Source organism: Heterocephalus glaber, unplaced genomic scaffold, assembly GCF_053883595.1.
Source record: "Heterocephalus glaber isolate CG9 unplaced genomic scaffold, H.glaber_assembly_v1.0 deba00001610, whole genome shotgun sequence".
In the NCBI taxonomy this organism is placed as follows: domain Eukaryota; kingdom Metazoa; phylum Chordata; class Mammalia; order Rodentia; family Bathyergidae; genus Heterocephalus; species Heterocephalus glaber.
The window spans coordinates 15,415,469-15,431,241 of NW_028258381.1; the positions used below are offsets into that span (position 1 = coordinate 15,415,469).

A 15,773-nucleotide genomic window follows, 5' to 3' on the forward strand; every position below is an offset into this window, starting at 1 on the left:
GGGCCTGGGGGCCAGGACAGCAAGGCCTCAGGAGTCCTTGGCCTCTGTGCCGAGGAGTGGAGGGGCTGGGGCCAGACTGACCCTGCTCATAGCCTTGCACTGCTGTTTGTGGGCTGTGTGACCTTCAGCTGATTACTCAACTTCTTTGTGCTTCAGCACCCTCAGGGTTAACACTCACAACTCAGAGCTGCCAGGTTCCAGCACAGGGCCCAAGACACGTCACCCCCAGAGTGTTCCCTGCTCCATGCAGGCATCTCAGCCTGCACAAGCTGGCCACCCTGTCCTCATCTGCCCCTGCCCTGCACCGGGCAGGTCCAGAATGAGGAGCATAAAGCATTCAGGTCTTTGCAGGCAGCCCAGAAGCTAGTGCCACAGAGGAGACAGGAGCATTGGTCCTGGGGTTGGAACTCGGGGTCTCCACCTTGGGTGTGCTGATGGCCGTGACCACTGCTAGGGAGGACGATGGATCGTGGGCGCCTTGCACCCCATGCCCTGCTGTGAGTTCGAGGCTCCTACCTGGGCTCGGTCTCCTGTGTCCTTGTGGTGGAGGAGAGGAGAGACAGGCTGAGGGCAGGCAGGGTGGTGCTGCCTGGGGTCCCTGGGAGGAGGCTGGTTGGGTGGGTCGTCTGGGCTCACGGCTTCTCTGTCCCACAGTGCGTCTACACGACAGCATCTCTGAGGAGGGCTTCCACTACCTGGTCTTCGATCTGTAAGTGTCAAAGCTCAGGAACTGTGCCCTCTCCCTCTGCCCTAGCTGGCACAGGGTGGGGCTGCAGCCTCCCTGGCCCCATATCCAGCCACTCCCTGAGCACGCCCTGGTGTGCTGCCTGCTTCCTGGCCACCTGGCCTCCCTTGGCCCTCCTGAGTCCTGCAGGCTGGGACAGGACCGGCACCCTGTGTGTGCCTTCCTTAAAGGCTGGCAGCACTCTCTCGCCCTCTGCCCCGCACCTTGGCACATGGGACGGGGCACTGTGGGCTGGCGTAAGCCTGTGTGTTCATGAGTGGGAAAGCACGTTCTCGTGTGCACATGTGGGTGTGTGAATGTATGTGAGCATGTGGGCACATGAGAGCACCAGGGCATACGTGTGGGGCATGTGTGTGCCTTGTGTGAGCGTGTATGGGTGTAAGTGTGTTTGCATCTGTGTGCAGGTGTGGTTTGTGTGGATGCATGCATATATGCTACGTTTGTGTGCCTGTGTGTGCACCCATGTGCACGTGTGTTATGTGCGCCTGTGTACATGTGTGTATCATGTACATGTGTGCACGTGTGTGTGTGTATGTGAATGTGTGCAGTAGCTGAGGAGAAACGCCCAAGCCAATTCTTCCTCTCGCTTCCTGCTGCATTTAGAAGCGGTGATCTCATCTCCTTCGCTCTTGACAGCTCCCGCTAAGCAGTGCTATACTTAGCTGTTGGTGAATCGGGGCTGCAGCCAGACCCTGGGCTGGGGGCCATAGGCCTTGGCCTGCCCCTGTGGCCTCTAGGTGGCCGTGGACAGGGAAGCCCAACTGTGGTGCCGTTGCTATGGTGACCCCTTCACAAAGGCTGCCCTCTCAGCTCATCCACAGGAGTGGGGGGCACAGGCCTGAGCGGCCTCTGCCTGCATGGGGCCAACCCTGCAGGCTCAGCCACCTTCTGGGTGTCCCACAAGATCCTGCCTTGCACTGCCAGCCAGGTGATCAGACCTGGGCTGCTGCCCGGCCAAGGCCATGCCCTGAAAATCTGCCCTGAGGCTGAGTCAGGCTAGGCTGTGTCACCCCGAGCATCCCCACACTCCACCAGCCTCTTTTCCAGGCAGGGGTGACCCTGTCCGGGGCCCCTGGTGGCCAACAGTTGGCTGAATGTGTCAAGAGCTGGAAGGTGAGAGAGAAAGGTGTGTGCACATGCGTGTGCCTGTGGGAGGCGCCGATCTGAGGCCTGGTAGTGTAGGGACAGAGGCTGCGGAGGGTCGGGAAGGCCTGCACACCCTCCTTTCAGCCCGCTGTGGCCTTTGGGAAGTGTCACCTGCAGGCACCCTGATGCTCTTGCAGTTCAAGGCTCTGAAGATTCTGGAGGCCGCCAGGTATCCCTGCCCCCCGTGCTTGGGGCATCACAGCACTGGGACCCAGAGGAAGAGGGACCCCTGTGGCTGAGGCTCCGGCCTGGAATTGCCACAGGTGCCCCATAGTCTGGGGCAGTGGTGTCGGAGGTCGGGCCTCACAGACTATGTGGCGCCCAGGGGGTGAAAATGGGCTGAAGCCCTGGCCCAGGACCCTGAGGCCTTGCCACTGGTGTGCGAGCCAGCCATGCACACGGCACAGGGGATGCCTGCCCCTCCTGCTCCCTGCTCTTGGTGCGCACACCTACACATGCACGCCTGCATACGCATTCTGTCCTCATATTGCCACTTCCGCATTATGGATGGGAACAGGTCCCACGGCTTGCTGGACCCAGTGCAGGTACCCTGAGCCCAGAGCTGCTGCCCCAGGATGGCCACCCCCGGATGGTGACCCTGCTTTGGCTAGTAAGCTTCTTCCAGAGGCAAAAGGAGACCTTAAAAGCACCTCCCCTGCGGGTTTTTTGAGGGGCCCTGTGGGATCCTCAGGGCCACTGCTGGAGCAGGGGATGCTAACATGCAGCATAGACTTGTTCTTATTTTTCTCCAGTGCTGGACATAGCACCCACATGTGCCAGAATTGCCGTTCAACAGTCCCTGGTTCACCCTGACTCCGTGGGTCACCCAGCTATGGGCACAAGTATGAGAAAGACCCAAGCCACACCTTCCAGAATGAACAGAAAATGCTGAAATGGAGGGCTGGAGCAGGAGGGGCCTGGGAAGAGCCCCTGGATCCCCTTTGCAGGGAGATCTCCCTTCCCAGGGTGGGAGCCTCTAGGTAGTGTTTCCCAGCAGATTTAGAGTCCCCCCAAGTTCCCTGGGGACTTTTTGGGTCCTTCGAGGGCCTCTAGACAGCAGCTCTGGCCCCAGGGCCCATCCTGGCCACATCCTGATGGCCACATACTTGTGGGGACCCAGGGCAGGAGGCTGTAGGGCTGACACACACACATGTGCACACACTGAACGCCTCTGCGCTCCTCAGAGAGAGGCCTGGAACACCTTCAGACCTTGGCCCACCAGGAAGATCCCATCCAGGCACTGGATCTCCTGGCCCTCCCCTGCTGGGGGTGCAACTCTGCCTCTAGCGTCTGAGGAGGGGGAGCCAGATCTTTTCAGACCCAAACTTAAGAGTAAGAAGGCCTGGGTATGCCACCGTAGAGCCCTGGCGCAAAGCCTGTGCTGCCCACTCCGAGGAAATCACAGATCTCTGACGCTCACTTTCCCATGCATAGTGGAGTATAGTAGCGCCAATGGCAGAGGACGGTTGTCAGGCAGAAAGGGCAAATGTCATCCTGTGGGAGCAGTGCACACCTCATAAGCCATCTGTCCTCAGGGACGCCATACTAGGGCGGAGGTGGTGATGTTGGTGATGGGAGAGGTGGTGATGGTAGTGACTGTGGAGACAGAGATGGTGCTGAGGTGGCGGCCGTGGATGATAGTGGAGATCGTGGGGAGGACTGCATGACAAGGGTCTCCGGAGTCCATGCCCTGTGTGCTTTCACTGCAGGGTAACTGGAGGGGAGCTGTTCGAGGACATCGTGGCAAGAGAGTACTACAGCGAGGCTGATGCCAGGTGGGCCCCTGCCCCACGCCTCGCCCGGCCCTCACACTGCCCCACTCCTGCCCTCCTGTAACCCACATGTGGCCCTGGGAATCCGTGTCACTTCTGTGGGTGGGCTGCCAGCCTGCCTTCGGCCCTGACAGTAGAAGGGGCAGGGACAGGTTGTGGGTCTTTGACCAGCATGGCGGTGTGGGCCGGGCTGTGACCCTGCCTGCTGCAGTGCGTGGGGTGCTCTTCATGGGGTGGCTGCTGGGGGAGAGTGTGGGTGTCCCCAACCCTTCCTTTGGACGTCCCAGCTGTGGCCCATGACGAGTCCCACTTGGCCACCCCTCCTCAGAGATGAGCAGTTGCCAAATGCTTTTCCTAAAAAGACGGCCAGGAGTCCCCTTCCCTGGTGTCCTCTCAGGGCCACCTGCCTTGCAGCCTGTCCCCGCAGAGGCAGCGGGGAAGGGTGCTGCCGGCTGCCCTTCTGGGCCCCATGCACCTTGCATACCGCACCTGGGGGCAGTGAGGGCCAGAGCGGACCCGAGACTCAGCAGAGGGCAGGCCACCTCCCCTCTGCACCCAGGGTGCCATCCACAGGGCTCAGCCCTGGCCCCTGGGCTTCCAGCATGGGGTGGGTGGGACAGAGGGACGGGGGTTCCATCCCACCAGGGCTCCTCATGGACCTCTGGGTTGGCCTCAGCAGGGCAATGAAGAGGGACAGTGGCCGTAGTGATGGCCGTTGGTGGCATTGCTGCCAGGGACCAGGCTGACACTGTCAGCCAGGGAGGTGCAGCCATACTGGCCCCTGGCTGTGCTCAGGGACAGCTGGGGGCCTGGTGGGCCGTGTCCACTGCTCAGCCACAGAAACCTGCATTCAATAGAGAAAAATGCTACAGTGATCTTCATGCAGAGGAGTTAGGGATGCTTTGAAAATTTGTATCTTGTCTGTTTAAAAATTCTTATGTTTCCATGCCTGCCTGGCAAGTGCAAAGTCCTGAGTTCGATTCCCAGTACCAGAAAAAAAAAATCCTTATTTTTTTCCACCCCAGTACTAGAGATCGAATTCATGGGTGCCTTATCACTGAGCCACACCCCCTGCCCTGTCTGTTTGTTTGGTACTGGGAATTGCACCCAGGGCCTTTGCACTGAGCTCTACCCCCTTTTTCATTTATTAATTTTGAGGCAAGAATCTCACTAAGTTGGGGAGTTATCCGGGCTGAGCTCGAACTTGTGGTCTTCCTGCCTCCGTGGCAGAGTGCTGGGGTCACAGCTGTGTGCCAGTTATGTATTACTGTGTGTCTGTTATGTATTACATTTCTCATCAAGAGAATGAATGTTGGTTTCTGAAGTAGCTTGCTGTGGCTGGCCCTTCGTCACAGGCCTTGCGCCCCTGTGGGAGGTGTGAGCGTCCTGGTCCCACTTAGCAGGCCGCAGGCGCCACGGGCTGGCCAGGGAGAGGGACTCCTGGGGTAATGAGAAGGGCTGTGGCCTCACACTTGCCCCAGACCCCACGGGGCTCCAAGCACTGCTTCTCCAGGGAAGGGCCCTGTGTCTTGCCCAGTGGCTTGAAAGCAGCCTGTGCCCCGGAGAGGAGCAACCTGACTTTTTCTTTGTATTCTGCCTGCCTGAGAAGCAGGAAGTGGAATAGACCCCCACGCCCCGCTTTGGGGTGCCTGCTGGGCAGGTAGACTCGGGGGTCCCCTTGGCTCCTCCAGATGCTTGCTGTCTGGAGGGTGTCTGAGGGTGGGCCGGGTTCTCTGTGGGCCCCATAGATGCCAGGCCAGGGCCAGGGCCCAGCAGACTCTGGCCACAGATCAGCCCTGGGCCCTGCTGGGCAGTTCGTGGGCCTAATGCCCATGGACAGACACTACCTGGGCCTGGTGCCCCCTGACCCCTATAGCACCCATCAACCCAACCTGCCCATCTGGACCCTCCCTGACCCTGCCACCTGTGTCCTCACTGCCCCCGAGGCCTTCACAGAATTCCCCCAGCCAGATGGAAGCCAGAGGTGGCTGCTCGGAGGAGCATGTACCTAGGCACACAGTCTCAGGGGTGAAGGGGGCCCTGTGTGCCACTGCCCTTCCAGAGTCTAGGCCACTCTGTGCCCTGCAGGGAGGACCTCTGGCCTGGCGTGCTCACAGCGCCCTCTCGTGGCCCTGCTGGGCCTGCTCAGCTGCAGCACCAAGCCTCCTGGATGAGGCTGGGGCTTCTGGGGGCTTCAAGTGCTGGAAGCCTTTGGCAAACAGCAGAGTTGCAGAGGGAAGAGCTGCGTGTCCCTGCCAGGCCCCTTGCTCCCTGCCTGTGCAATGGCAGAGCCACACCTCCCCCAGGGCACTTCTTCTGGGTCACCTGGCCCAGAAGAGATGGGGCTCCATCCCACCATGCACCCCTCATTTTCTATTTGGGATTCTGGGCTCCTGTGAGGGTGCCAGGACCTGGACATCTGTTTTAAGTTGCATAGGGAGGGAGAGGCCCCAGGGAGCCCCAGGGAGAGTCCTCTTTTGGGCTGCCTGAAAATGTGACCCCTGCCCTTGCCTGTGGGGTAGCCAGACCCTCAGGACTTGGCCTGCACAGAAGAGGGGTGTCTTAGTTACTTTCTCATCTCTGAGACAAAATACCCAACACCCACAAGTTAAAGGAGGCAGGGTTTATTTCAGCTCAGTGTGTAGAGGTTTCAGTCCATAGTTGGTTGTCTCCAAGGCAGGGCAGCATGGCAGACGGGCATTGCAGAGGAGAAACAGTCCATGGCAGGGTAGACAGGAGTCAGTGGCGGCGGCAGCAGCAGCAAACCTGCCTTCTTTCTCCCTTTATATTCCAGCCAGGCTACAAGTATCACCTCCTTAATCCACATCCACACACCCTAATCTAGCCACTTTTGAAACTACCCACCTATGACTGAATGAGGCTTTGGGGGACATCTAGGTACAAGCCATAAGGAGAAGACACAAGACAGCCTGTGAGCAGTCGTGACTAATGGAGTGTCCGACTGGGAGCCTGCCCCACAGGCTTCACTGGAACTCACAGTGGAGCATGGAAATCAGGGATCTCAACTCGCCCTAGGTTGGAGAGTGAGGTAGGGAACAGAGCACCAGGGCAGGGTGGCACGATCTGGATGCTCACAGGTCTGGCCTGGGCAGGTGAGTCGAGAGTCCCCAGGTGCCTGCCCAGTGCACCCCTCAGATGTGTTTCTACAGGGCTGCTCTCAGGAGGAAGAGGAAACAAACGTTCTGAATTTGTTTTTTTGGGGAGGTACTGGGGATCGAACTTGGGACCTTGTGCTTTCGAGGCAGGCGTCAGAACCACTGAGCTAAATCCCCAGCCCTCTGAATTTGTTTCTAAAAGGGAAGTGGGATTTTTATTTTGGAGTTTGTGGGAGAGTTTGAGGGTTATCCAAGTCTTTTGCAAAACAGAGAAAACAACATACAAAATATTTAGAACTTGTTTTAAGCTTAGAAGCCAGTCATGGTGGCATATGACTGTAGTCCCACCTACTTAGGAGGCTGAGGCAGCAGGATTACTTGAGTTTAGGAGTTCAAAACCCAACTAAGCCACATAGCTGATATCTCACCTCAAAAAAATAAAAACAAACAGAAAACAATCTGACTTGTGAAAGATGGAAGGGATCTAGGGAGATGCTGACTGTACTCAGAGGGGTATCCCCAGACTGAGAATAACATCCAGAGGCGGGCTGGGGCCCACATTGCTGCTTGGGATGGTCTCCCTGTCTGTCTGTCTATCTCTCTCTAGTGCTGGGGATTGAACTGCACATGCTAGGCAAGTGCTCTACTACCGAGCTACTCCCTGACCCTTGTGGATGATTTTGACCAAAAAGTGACTTTCTAAACCATGCAGACCGTAGAGCAAAGCCTCAAGAGGGGTTGGTTCTGCCAGGGAGGAGGCCAGGGCTGCTCTGTGTGGCTGTCCTCTCCTCCTGCAGGCTGTCATGGTCCCTGTGATCTGACACAGTCCGGGCACTTGTGTTCTTCTGGGGCATCCCGAATTGCTTAACCAGCATGTTCATTCGAGGCACTGGTGACCGCTCTCGGGGGGCTGTGACATACATGATAAGTGGGCTGGGCGAGGGCAGGGCCCCAGCAGCAGCGGCTGCTGCCCATGGACGCGCAGAGAGGTCTTTCAAGCTGTTTGTCTTGCCAGGAGGGCAGTCAGGGAGAACATGGGGATGAGCGGTGCCCCACGAGCTGGAGAGTGGCATCGGGGGACAGGGGCCACAGAGCGCCTGGCCCCGAGCTGCAGCCAGGACATGAGAAGGTGTCTCAGGAGCTCCAACTCCTGCTGCAGGGTGGACTTGGGGGATGCATGGCCAGGTGGAACCTCCACTGGTCTGCGGAGGTGACACCTCCGAATGGGAGGCCTGCAGGGCTGGGTCGGCCACTAGACAGCTGGAAGGAAGGCTGGCATTGAGGCCCAGGACACAGCAGGGGCTGGAGTGACCTCAGGGCCTGACCCTGATCCTATGTGTGCAGCAATGTATGATGGGCCTGTTGGCCACTAGGAGGCGCTCTGCACTCTGCAGGCCTGGGGGCAGTGCCCGGGCCACAGCCTCAGGCCTACAGGGGACTGACCACCACTCCAAATGATAGATCCAAAGACAAGGGATGGCACCAGACAGAGGAAGGTATCAGCGAGAGTAGAGGCTCCTGACCAGTGATACCCCTTTGGGAGCAGCAGGAGTGGCAGAGGGGAGACCTAGGGCAGTGGAGTGAGCAAGAGATTGTGGTTCCAACCCTCAGAGCTCTGAGAAGGGGCTGCCAGGGCTCTGAACCCCACCAATGTCAGCATCCCCTCACCCCATTAGGATGCAGAGGGCTGCATCTGCACCCTGCAGTTGGGCTGGGTGGGACCCTGTGCCTGGGGGCTCCAGGCACTGTGTACTCAGGGCCTGGTGGCAGGTGGCCTGAGGCAGCTGGGAAGGGCCCTCCCAAGGACTCATCCTGAAGAGGGGGCTCCCTGTGCTGGGGAGCAGCAGTGCCCAGGAGCTGAGCTGTCACCCCAGGGCTGGCAGAGCCCAGCTGCCCAGCACAAACCCCCTAGTGAGCATGCCTTTCTGTGTGAGCACACCTGGGTTAAGGGAAGTCACATGCACACTATGTGTTATCGCTGCTCCAGGGCAGACCGGGGCTTCAGCCTGGGCTCACCACACTCAGTGGCACCCACGCTTCTACCCTGCCCACTCTGCCCTTCTCTGCCTCCATTTCCCATCCTCCTGGCCCGCCCTGCCCTCGCTGCTGCCTGCCTTACAGAGTATAGGTCGGCCTGGTGTCTCCAGCTTAGGGTCAGTCTGGCCAAGATGACCTGGGGTGGGACACCGGGAATGGGTGTGCCCTGAAAGTCTCGTCTCTGGGCCTGGGCCTGGCCCTGCCCCCGGAGCTGACCTGGGCCAAAGGGGAAGGCAGGGCTACTGCCGGGTGGCTGCAGTCCCAGAGGCCCTGGTTAGCATCTCCTGGCTGGACTCCCCGCATCCTCTGCATGCCCCCAGGCCACACAGCCCACCCCAGGCCACTGCTCTAACCTGCCTGCCGTTTGCTGCAGTCATTGCATCCAGCAGATCCTGGAGGCCGTACTCCATTGCCACCAAATGGGGGTCGTCCACAGAGACCTCAAGGTGAGTTCCTGGCCTGCTGTGTGCGGGTCTGCTGTCCACACTGTGTGCTGTGTGAAAGGCTGAGCATGTGCAGTGAGGGACGTGGGAGGCGGCCAGGTGTGTGTGCTGTGTGCCTGCATGGAGGTCTGAGTGTGTGTGTGTGTGTGTGTGTGCACAGCCCATGTGTAAGGGCATATGTGTACCATGTGCATATGGGCATTTGTGCACAAATATGTGCAGGTTTGTGTGTACACACATGAGAGTATGTACACGTGTGAGTGCATAGTCTTGTGTACATGTGTGCACGTGGAGGTATGTGTACACAGAAGCACATGTGTGCATAGTCTGTGTGTGTTCATAGAGGCACAACATATGCCTGTATGTGGGTACACAGAGGTGCGTGTGTGTCTGCATGTGTGTACGTGTGTGTAGAGGTGTATGCACAAGTGCTCGTGTGTGTGCGCGTATGGGGTTTGTGTGCACGTGTGCATGCACGCAGATGTGTGAGGAGACGTGGAGTCGCTCGTGTCATGTGGGGCGTCTGCACACCTCTGCCTGGTGCCTCCAGGGCTGGAAGGGCAGCGTCAGCAACCTGCCTGTCCACAAACGTGCACTGAGGGGCTCACTTTCTGGACTTCTACCAAGAGGAGGCCCTGGCAGGAGGGGAGACCTGGGGCTGGTGCTGCTGGGGGCAGGGAGGTGTGAGCTGGCCTCAGGCGCCTTTCCTCCCAGCCTGCTCTCTGGGGCTCGGCTCCCCCGAGCTGAGCTGTGGGCTCCAGGCTCTGTTGCAAAGGTTTGTCACCCCCGGGCGCAGGGTGGCTGCAGCTTCTCCCTCCTGCCTCTCCTCCTTCCCTCCAATCTCTCCTCCAGCCCCAGCTCCCTCGGGGCCTGCTCAGCCCACTGCTGCTCAGAGGCTGGTGGAGCTGGGCCCAGCCCTGCAGGTGCAGGACCAGTCTTGTCTTGAGTGTCCTGCTGATCGGGACTCACCCTTCCCAAGGCCGTGACTGAGGGGTGCTGGTCTTGGCAGCCACCTCCTCCCAGCCCTGTCCCTGCCTGGGCTGAGCCAGCGTCAGACAGTGTCCCTGAGAGGAGGGGCCGTGCATCAAGGATGTCGCACTTTCTTCCTGGGACCCGTGGTGTATCTGGCTAACTGAGGTGGAGGCGTAGAAGTGGAGTGGGTGCTCTCCACACCCTCAGTTCCTGGGGTGGATGGAATCCTTGCTGTAGTCCCCACAGCTCCTGCTGCGGGAGCAGAATGTCCTTCCTTTCCCAGAAGTGGCTGAGTGGTGGGCTTGGCTGAGAGCCGAGGGCATCGGTGCCTTCTTGGAGTGTCCAGGAGGCAGAGTGGAGCCTGGGCGGAGGCCTAGCTGCATGGCCCTGGGCCAGGCCATCCTGTGCATCCCTCTGGGTGCCGGGCCACCTTGCTCAGGGTTTCCTGAGGCCTAGGTGCACTCAGTGCCCGCGTCAGGCCCAGAAGCAGAGCCAGGCAGCCCGTACTGTCACACTCTCAATGTGAGGTCAGAGTGGGCTGCTGGAGCCCCTGCCTGGCTCACGTGGACAGAATCCAGATGGACAGGCCTTACCCCTGTGCTCTGCGTGCCAAGGGAGCCCTTGGGGTGCTCAGAGCGGCAAGGAGAGCTTGAGCACTCAGCCGAGCCAGATTCGTGTGGGGCTGGTGCATTGCATCGATTGCAAGGACCATGTGTCTCATGTTAAATTCTCAGGTGACCACACGGGCAGCGGGCTGGGTGGAGGCATGTTGTCTCTTTGGTGGCTCATTGTTAGTGGCAGTGTGACCCGCAGCGGTCCTGTGTCTGTGGGACTGGGAGAAGCTCAGCTGCTGATGGAACCTGTGAAAGTCACGGCCTGGAAAGTGGACTGGAGGGTCAGACCAGGGATGGCAGCCCCTGGGCTAGGAACAAGTGTCCTTGGCTTGAGCCAGGGCACTGCCCCAAGTGGGCCTGAGCCATCTTTCCCCAGCCACTCAAGTGGGCAGGTGGGTAAAGCAGGGCCTCCTGCCTGCCCATGTGCAGGGCTGACCGGAGCCACTGGGCCTGGCGTGGATGTTCTGGGCTGCCCTGGGCACTGCAGCCCCCGGACATTCCTCCTTGCCCTCAAGGGGCACTGTCCAGGCTGGAACTGCACAGCCTCTAGCAGAACCCCCCCCCCCAACTGAATCCCTGGAAAGGGGAGGCTTGCCCTCCCCTGGCTGTGGGGACCACCATGCTCACTCTCGCTTGTAAGGTGAGCTGGAGGTTTTGGCTTGTCAGGCCCCCAGATTCCTGGTCTGAGTTGCAGGGGATCCAAGCTTGAGCTAAAAGCCACCTTCCCTATGGAAGGCTGGGGCCACTCACTGTCCCCAGGGAGAGCTGGGCTGCAGGGTGCAGGCCTGGACTCACCTGTGCCCGGGCCACCATGGACGGGAAGGTCAGGCCTGTGAGCCCCTCTCCTGCAAACCTGTCCCTCTGTTTCCTCCCCTCCTCTTCTGTAACTCCTCCGGGCTTCACACGGTGCTCACGGCCACCTCTCTGTAGCCCGAGAACCTGCTCCTGGCCAGCAAGTGCAAAGGGGCCGCAGTGAAGCTGGCAGACTTCGGGCTAGCCATTGAGGTGCAGGGGGACCAGCAGGCGTGGTTCGGTGAGTGCCCGCGGGGAGGGCAGGGTGTGCAGGCGGCCCCTCGCAGCCCTTCACAGCCCCTTCCCCTTCGGCAGGCTTTGCTGGCACGCCAGGCTACCTGTCCCCGGAGGTCCTGCGCAAGGAGGCGTATGGCAAGCCCGTGGACATCTGGGCGTGTGGTGAGACCCATGAGGGGCCCGGGGCGCCTGTCTTGGGGCAGGTAGACCTGCTCACGTGACCTGGGTCCACCGTGGCATCCGCCTGCACAGCAGTCTGGCCCCAGTGTGAGGGTTGGTGGGGGGTGCCCAGGGCTGTCGGACCCTGGCCAGGACACCCCTGGGTGGGGGCCTCCTTTGTGGGCCGTGTGCTCATGGCCCTGTCCCGTCACAGGGGTGATCCTGTACATCCTGCTGGTGGGCTACCCTCCCTTCTGGGATGAGGACCAACACAAGCTCTACCAGCAGATCAAGGCCGGGGCCTACGACGTGAGTATGTGGGGTGGGATAGGGGACCCGCAGTCTCACCTGCGTCCTGCCCTTCCACACTCGGGGTGCCCCTGTGGAGGGGCGTCAGCCTCAGCCTGCATGCTTTTCCCGGTCTAGTTCCCGTCCCCTGAGTGGGACACCGTCACTCCTGAAGCCAAAAACCTCATCAACCAGATGCTGACAATCAACCCTGCCAAGCGCATCACGGCCCACGAGGCCCTGAAGCACCCGTGGGTCTGTGTAAGTCGACCTCGCTGTCATGGAACAGGCCGCTGCCAAGGGGGCAGCCAGGCTCCGTTCCTCACACCTGAAGGCACCCCGGGTGGCCTGGGCGCTCCTGGTAGCCTCTGGCCTGGGATCCGCTGCTAGTTTTTGAGGACCAGGCTTGAGTGAGGGGTGCATAAGGAGAAAAGGAGGCTGCTTCCTCCTGTCCCCAGTCCTGTCTGTGAGGGGCCAGGAGCAAGTAAAGCAGGAGACATCAGGCCTAAAGTCACGGTGGCTCTCTGAATGTGGGGCCCAGGGATGCTACCCACCCAAAGTCCTGGGCCTCCCCTGACTCACTGGGGTCGCCCCCTTGGGAACAAGACCATTGTTTCCCATGCTCCTTGCCGCCCGTGATGTCCCTCTCCCTGCAGCAACGCTCCACTGTGGCCTCCATGATGCACAGACAGGAGACTGTGGAGTGTCTGAAGAAGTTCAATGCCAGGAGGAAGCTCAAGGTGAGTGCTGCCCAGCCTGGCACTGCAGAAAGTACCACACACCCTGCATTAGGGAGGGCTGGATGGGCTGGTTCTCCCCAAAACCCTGAGGATGGCAGCCGCCTGCCTTGGGCCTGCAGGGAAAGGAGGGGCTGAGGACGCTGCCCTGGTGACAGGTGGTCCTGGCAGCTCCTGAGTCTGGGAGTTCTTAAAGCACTTGGGAGTCATGGGCAGGGGCAGTGGGCAGGCGCAAGGTCCTGGGCAAGCTCCAGTTCTGGACATTGGCGATCAGAGGCAGCTGCTGGGCTCCAGGCTTCCTCTGGAAGGCTGAGAGCTCTGGGAGGACAGAGAGGTGCCTGCTTCTGGCCACCTGGGGAGGCTAACAAGGCGGCTGGGCTTTGTCTGTGTCTCTTGCAGGGTGCCATCCTCACCACCATGCTGGCCACACGGAATTTCTCAGGTGAGACGCTCTTCTCCAGGGAGGACTGATGCCACCTCGCCCCGCAGGCTGCGGCAGGAAGTCCAGCCAGGCCTCTGCCATCAGCTCGCAGCCGGCCCCCTGGGCTTCCTCCTGGGGCTGCCTCTGGGCCTCGCAGTCCCCCACCCTGTCTCCTCTGTGTTGGGTCCATGTCCTTTGCCCGACACCTCCATGTCTGTGCCGCCTACTGCCCTGCCTGCACACGTGTCTGTCCAGGCGTCTGTCCGGCAGCCTGTGGCCTCCTTGTGTCAGTGACCTGAGCACTGCGGTGCGCGTGGGAGGCGGCAGAGCGGGATGGGTGCGCGTGGGGTCTGCACTCTGACTGGGACGGCTCTCTGGAGCACTGGCTGCTCGGGTGGGCAGTGGTGAGTTAAACCTCGGGGGTCTGCTAGAGAACCCGAGGCCCAGGGTGCGGCAAGCCCCAGCACCCCGCCAGCCGTGCCCATGGCTTCTCCGTCCGTCGTCCAACACCGCGTGTGCGAGCGTCTGTGGCCGCCTCTCGTTGTCCGTTGCACCTGGCACCCCTCCTGTTCCTTGCTGTGATGCCATCCTGCCCGGAGCGGGCACACACGGTCACACCAGTGCTAATGTGGCTGTCTGTCTGCCGTGTGCCACACGCCTGCTCACCGGGCACCAGAAGCCCCCCGGGGTTCTGAGGAGAAAGGAGGCGAATGCTCTTCCGTGTCAGTCGGCCCAGTCTTGTCTCCCTCTCCTGAGAAAGGGACTCTGGAGCCACCTACACTTTAACTCTAATCTTCTTCTGCTTCCTTTGTCTCTTCTCTTTCCTCACCTCGCCCCCCACCCCGTGTGTGTCCACCCCCAACCCCTCGTCTCTAACCCGGCGCTAACAGTGGGCAGACAGACCACCGCTCCAGCCACAATGTCCACCGCGGCCTCCGGCACCACCATGGGGCTGGTGGAACAAGGTAGATGTGTCTTGCCCAGCGTCCACCCACTCCTGCCCACCCTTCCTGTTGGCATGCAGCCCCCTGCTGCACGCAGCTGCTGGCCAGGCCCCCAGAGCCGCCCCAGAGGCCCCCGGGAGCCCCTGCTCCCGCTGTGGTCACAGGCCGGCAGGGCTCACCTAGGACAGGGAGTAGCCACCCACCCCTCTTCTTGCCTGCGGGAGTGGCTGGCTAGGTGGCCCCTGGGGCGTGGGGGTCTGGAGACCCCCATTCAGAGTGACCCGAGCTTCAGAGGGAGCCGCAGAGCCTGCTGCCGGGGGTCTGGGCCCTGGAGCAGGGCCAGTGAGGCAGGGTGCTGCTCTGGGGGAGCCAGGGACTATGGCTGGTCCCCTTCAGCAGGCGGAGCTGGCGGTCTGAGCTGTGGAGCCTCCAGCAGGTCTGCCCTGGGGTGGAGGCTGGGGTGGGCAAGGCTTCTGGAAGACCTCTCTGATCCTTTCTGGAGCGCCTTCTCACCCAGTCCCAGGTCTGAGGGAGGAGGAAGCTCTGCTGACCCCTAAGGGCTGGCGGCCCAGGGACCTCCTCTGGGGCTCCACAGCCGCTCCCCAAGCTCAGGGCTGGCACAGGTGTCGGCTGAGCCACAGCTTGGACAGGAGCCTCCAGCGCCCTGGAGGGGGCAGGACAGAGGCCCCAGAGTGTGGGGGTCTCCCTGCCCAGGGCCACCCAGCTCCACCCCATGGCCCCCCAGGCCACAGCAAGGCCTTCACGGCCAGAGGACCCTCCTCTTGGGGGGCAACTTCGCCATCCCGGGAGGGCCCAGCAGACAGGCCCGGCCACATTCACAGCCACTCTGAGCACACGCGGAGGGAGTAGCTGGGTTGAGGAAAAGACGAAGCTAGAGGCTCCCGGGGGACCCGCTGCCCAGGGACAGCAGTGCAACACAGGCCTCCTGTGAGCCACGCTGTGCCCGGGGCTCCTGCTGCAATGCCCGCCTGCCTGCAAGTTGGCCAGGGCGGCGGTGCATGAGGCCGCCAGCATGTGCGGCTCCGCCCAGGCGCCCAGGCCACCCTGTCCTGGAGGGGTCAGTGCATGCAGACGCAGCCTGGCATGGCTGTCTGGGGGGCCTGTCCATCTAGGGGGCAGAGGTCCCGAGTACTCTAGGGACACACATCTCTGCCAGATGTCCAGCTGTGGTGGGGTCCCTCGTCCAGCAGAGAGGCCCTGGCTGCAGAGCGTGCTGCAGGTGGATGGCCTCCACCATCCCTCCAGCATTGGCCAGGCAAGAGTGCGGAGGGGACTGGTGGCCAGCTGCTTGGCTTGAGGCTGGGGATGGGTGGGTCTCAGCCTGGGTTC

The 15,773-nt window shown here is 60.9% G+C and overlaps 1 protein-coding gene across 9 annotated transcripts in view; it reads left to right on the top strand.

Annotated features, from left to right (window-relative positions):
- Positions 1 to 15,773, top strand: part of Camk2b (calcium/calmodulin dependent protein kinase II beta) — an 80,343-nt gene that overhangs the window by 51,194 nt on the left and 13,376 nt on the right. For 4 of the 9 annotated variants that reach the window (XM_004839917.3, XM_004839919.3, XM_021254280.2 and 1 more), the window contains exons 4-12: positions 655 to 709; positions 3,601 to 3,666; positions 9,190 to 9,262; positions 11,776 to 11,878; positions 11,953 to 12,036; positions 12,248 to 12,342; positions 12,460 to 12,582; positions 12,978 to 13,061; positions 13,458 to 13,500. In XM_004839917.3, the coding sequence (XP_004839974.2) occupies positions 655 to 709; positions 3,601 to 3,666; positions 9,190 to 9,262; positions 11,776 to 11,878; positions 11,953 to 12,036; positions 12,248 to 12,342; positions 12,460 to 12,582; positions 12,978 to 13,061; positions 13,458 to 13,500 (726 nt within the window). Of the gene's footprint in view, positions 1 to 128; positions 498 to 654; positions 710 to 3,600; positions 3,667 to 9,189; positions 9,263 to 11,775; positions 11,879 to 11,952; positions 12,037 to 12,247; positions 12,343 to 12,459; positions 12,583 to 12,977; positions 13,062 to 13,457; positions 13,501 to 14,369; positions 14,445 to 15,773 lie in introns of those variants that run through there. The other 5 variants (XM_004839916.3, XM_004839914.3, XM_004839915.3 and 2 more) reach the window with 3 other exon arrangements.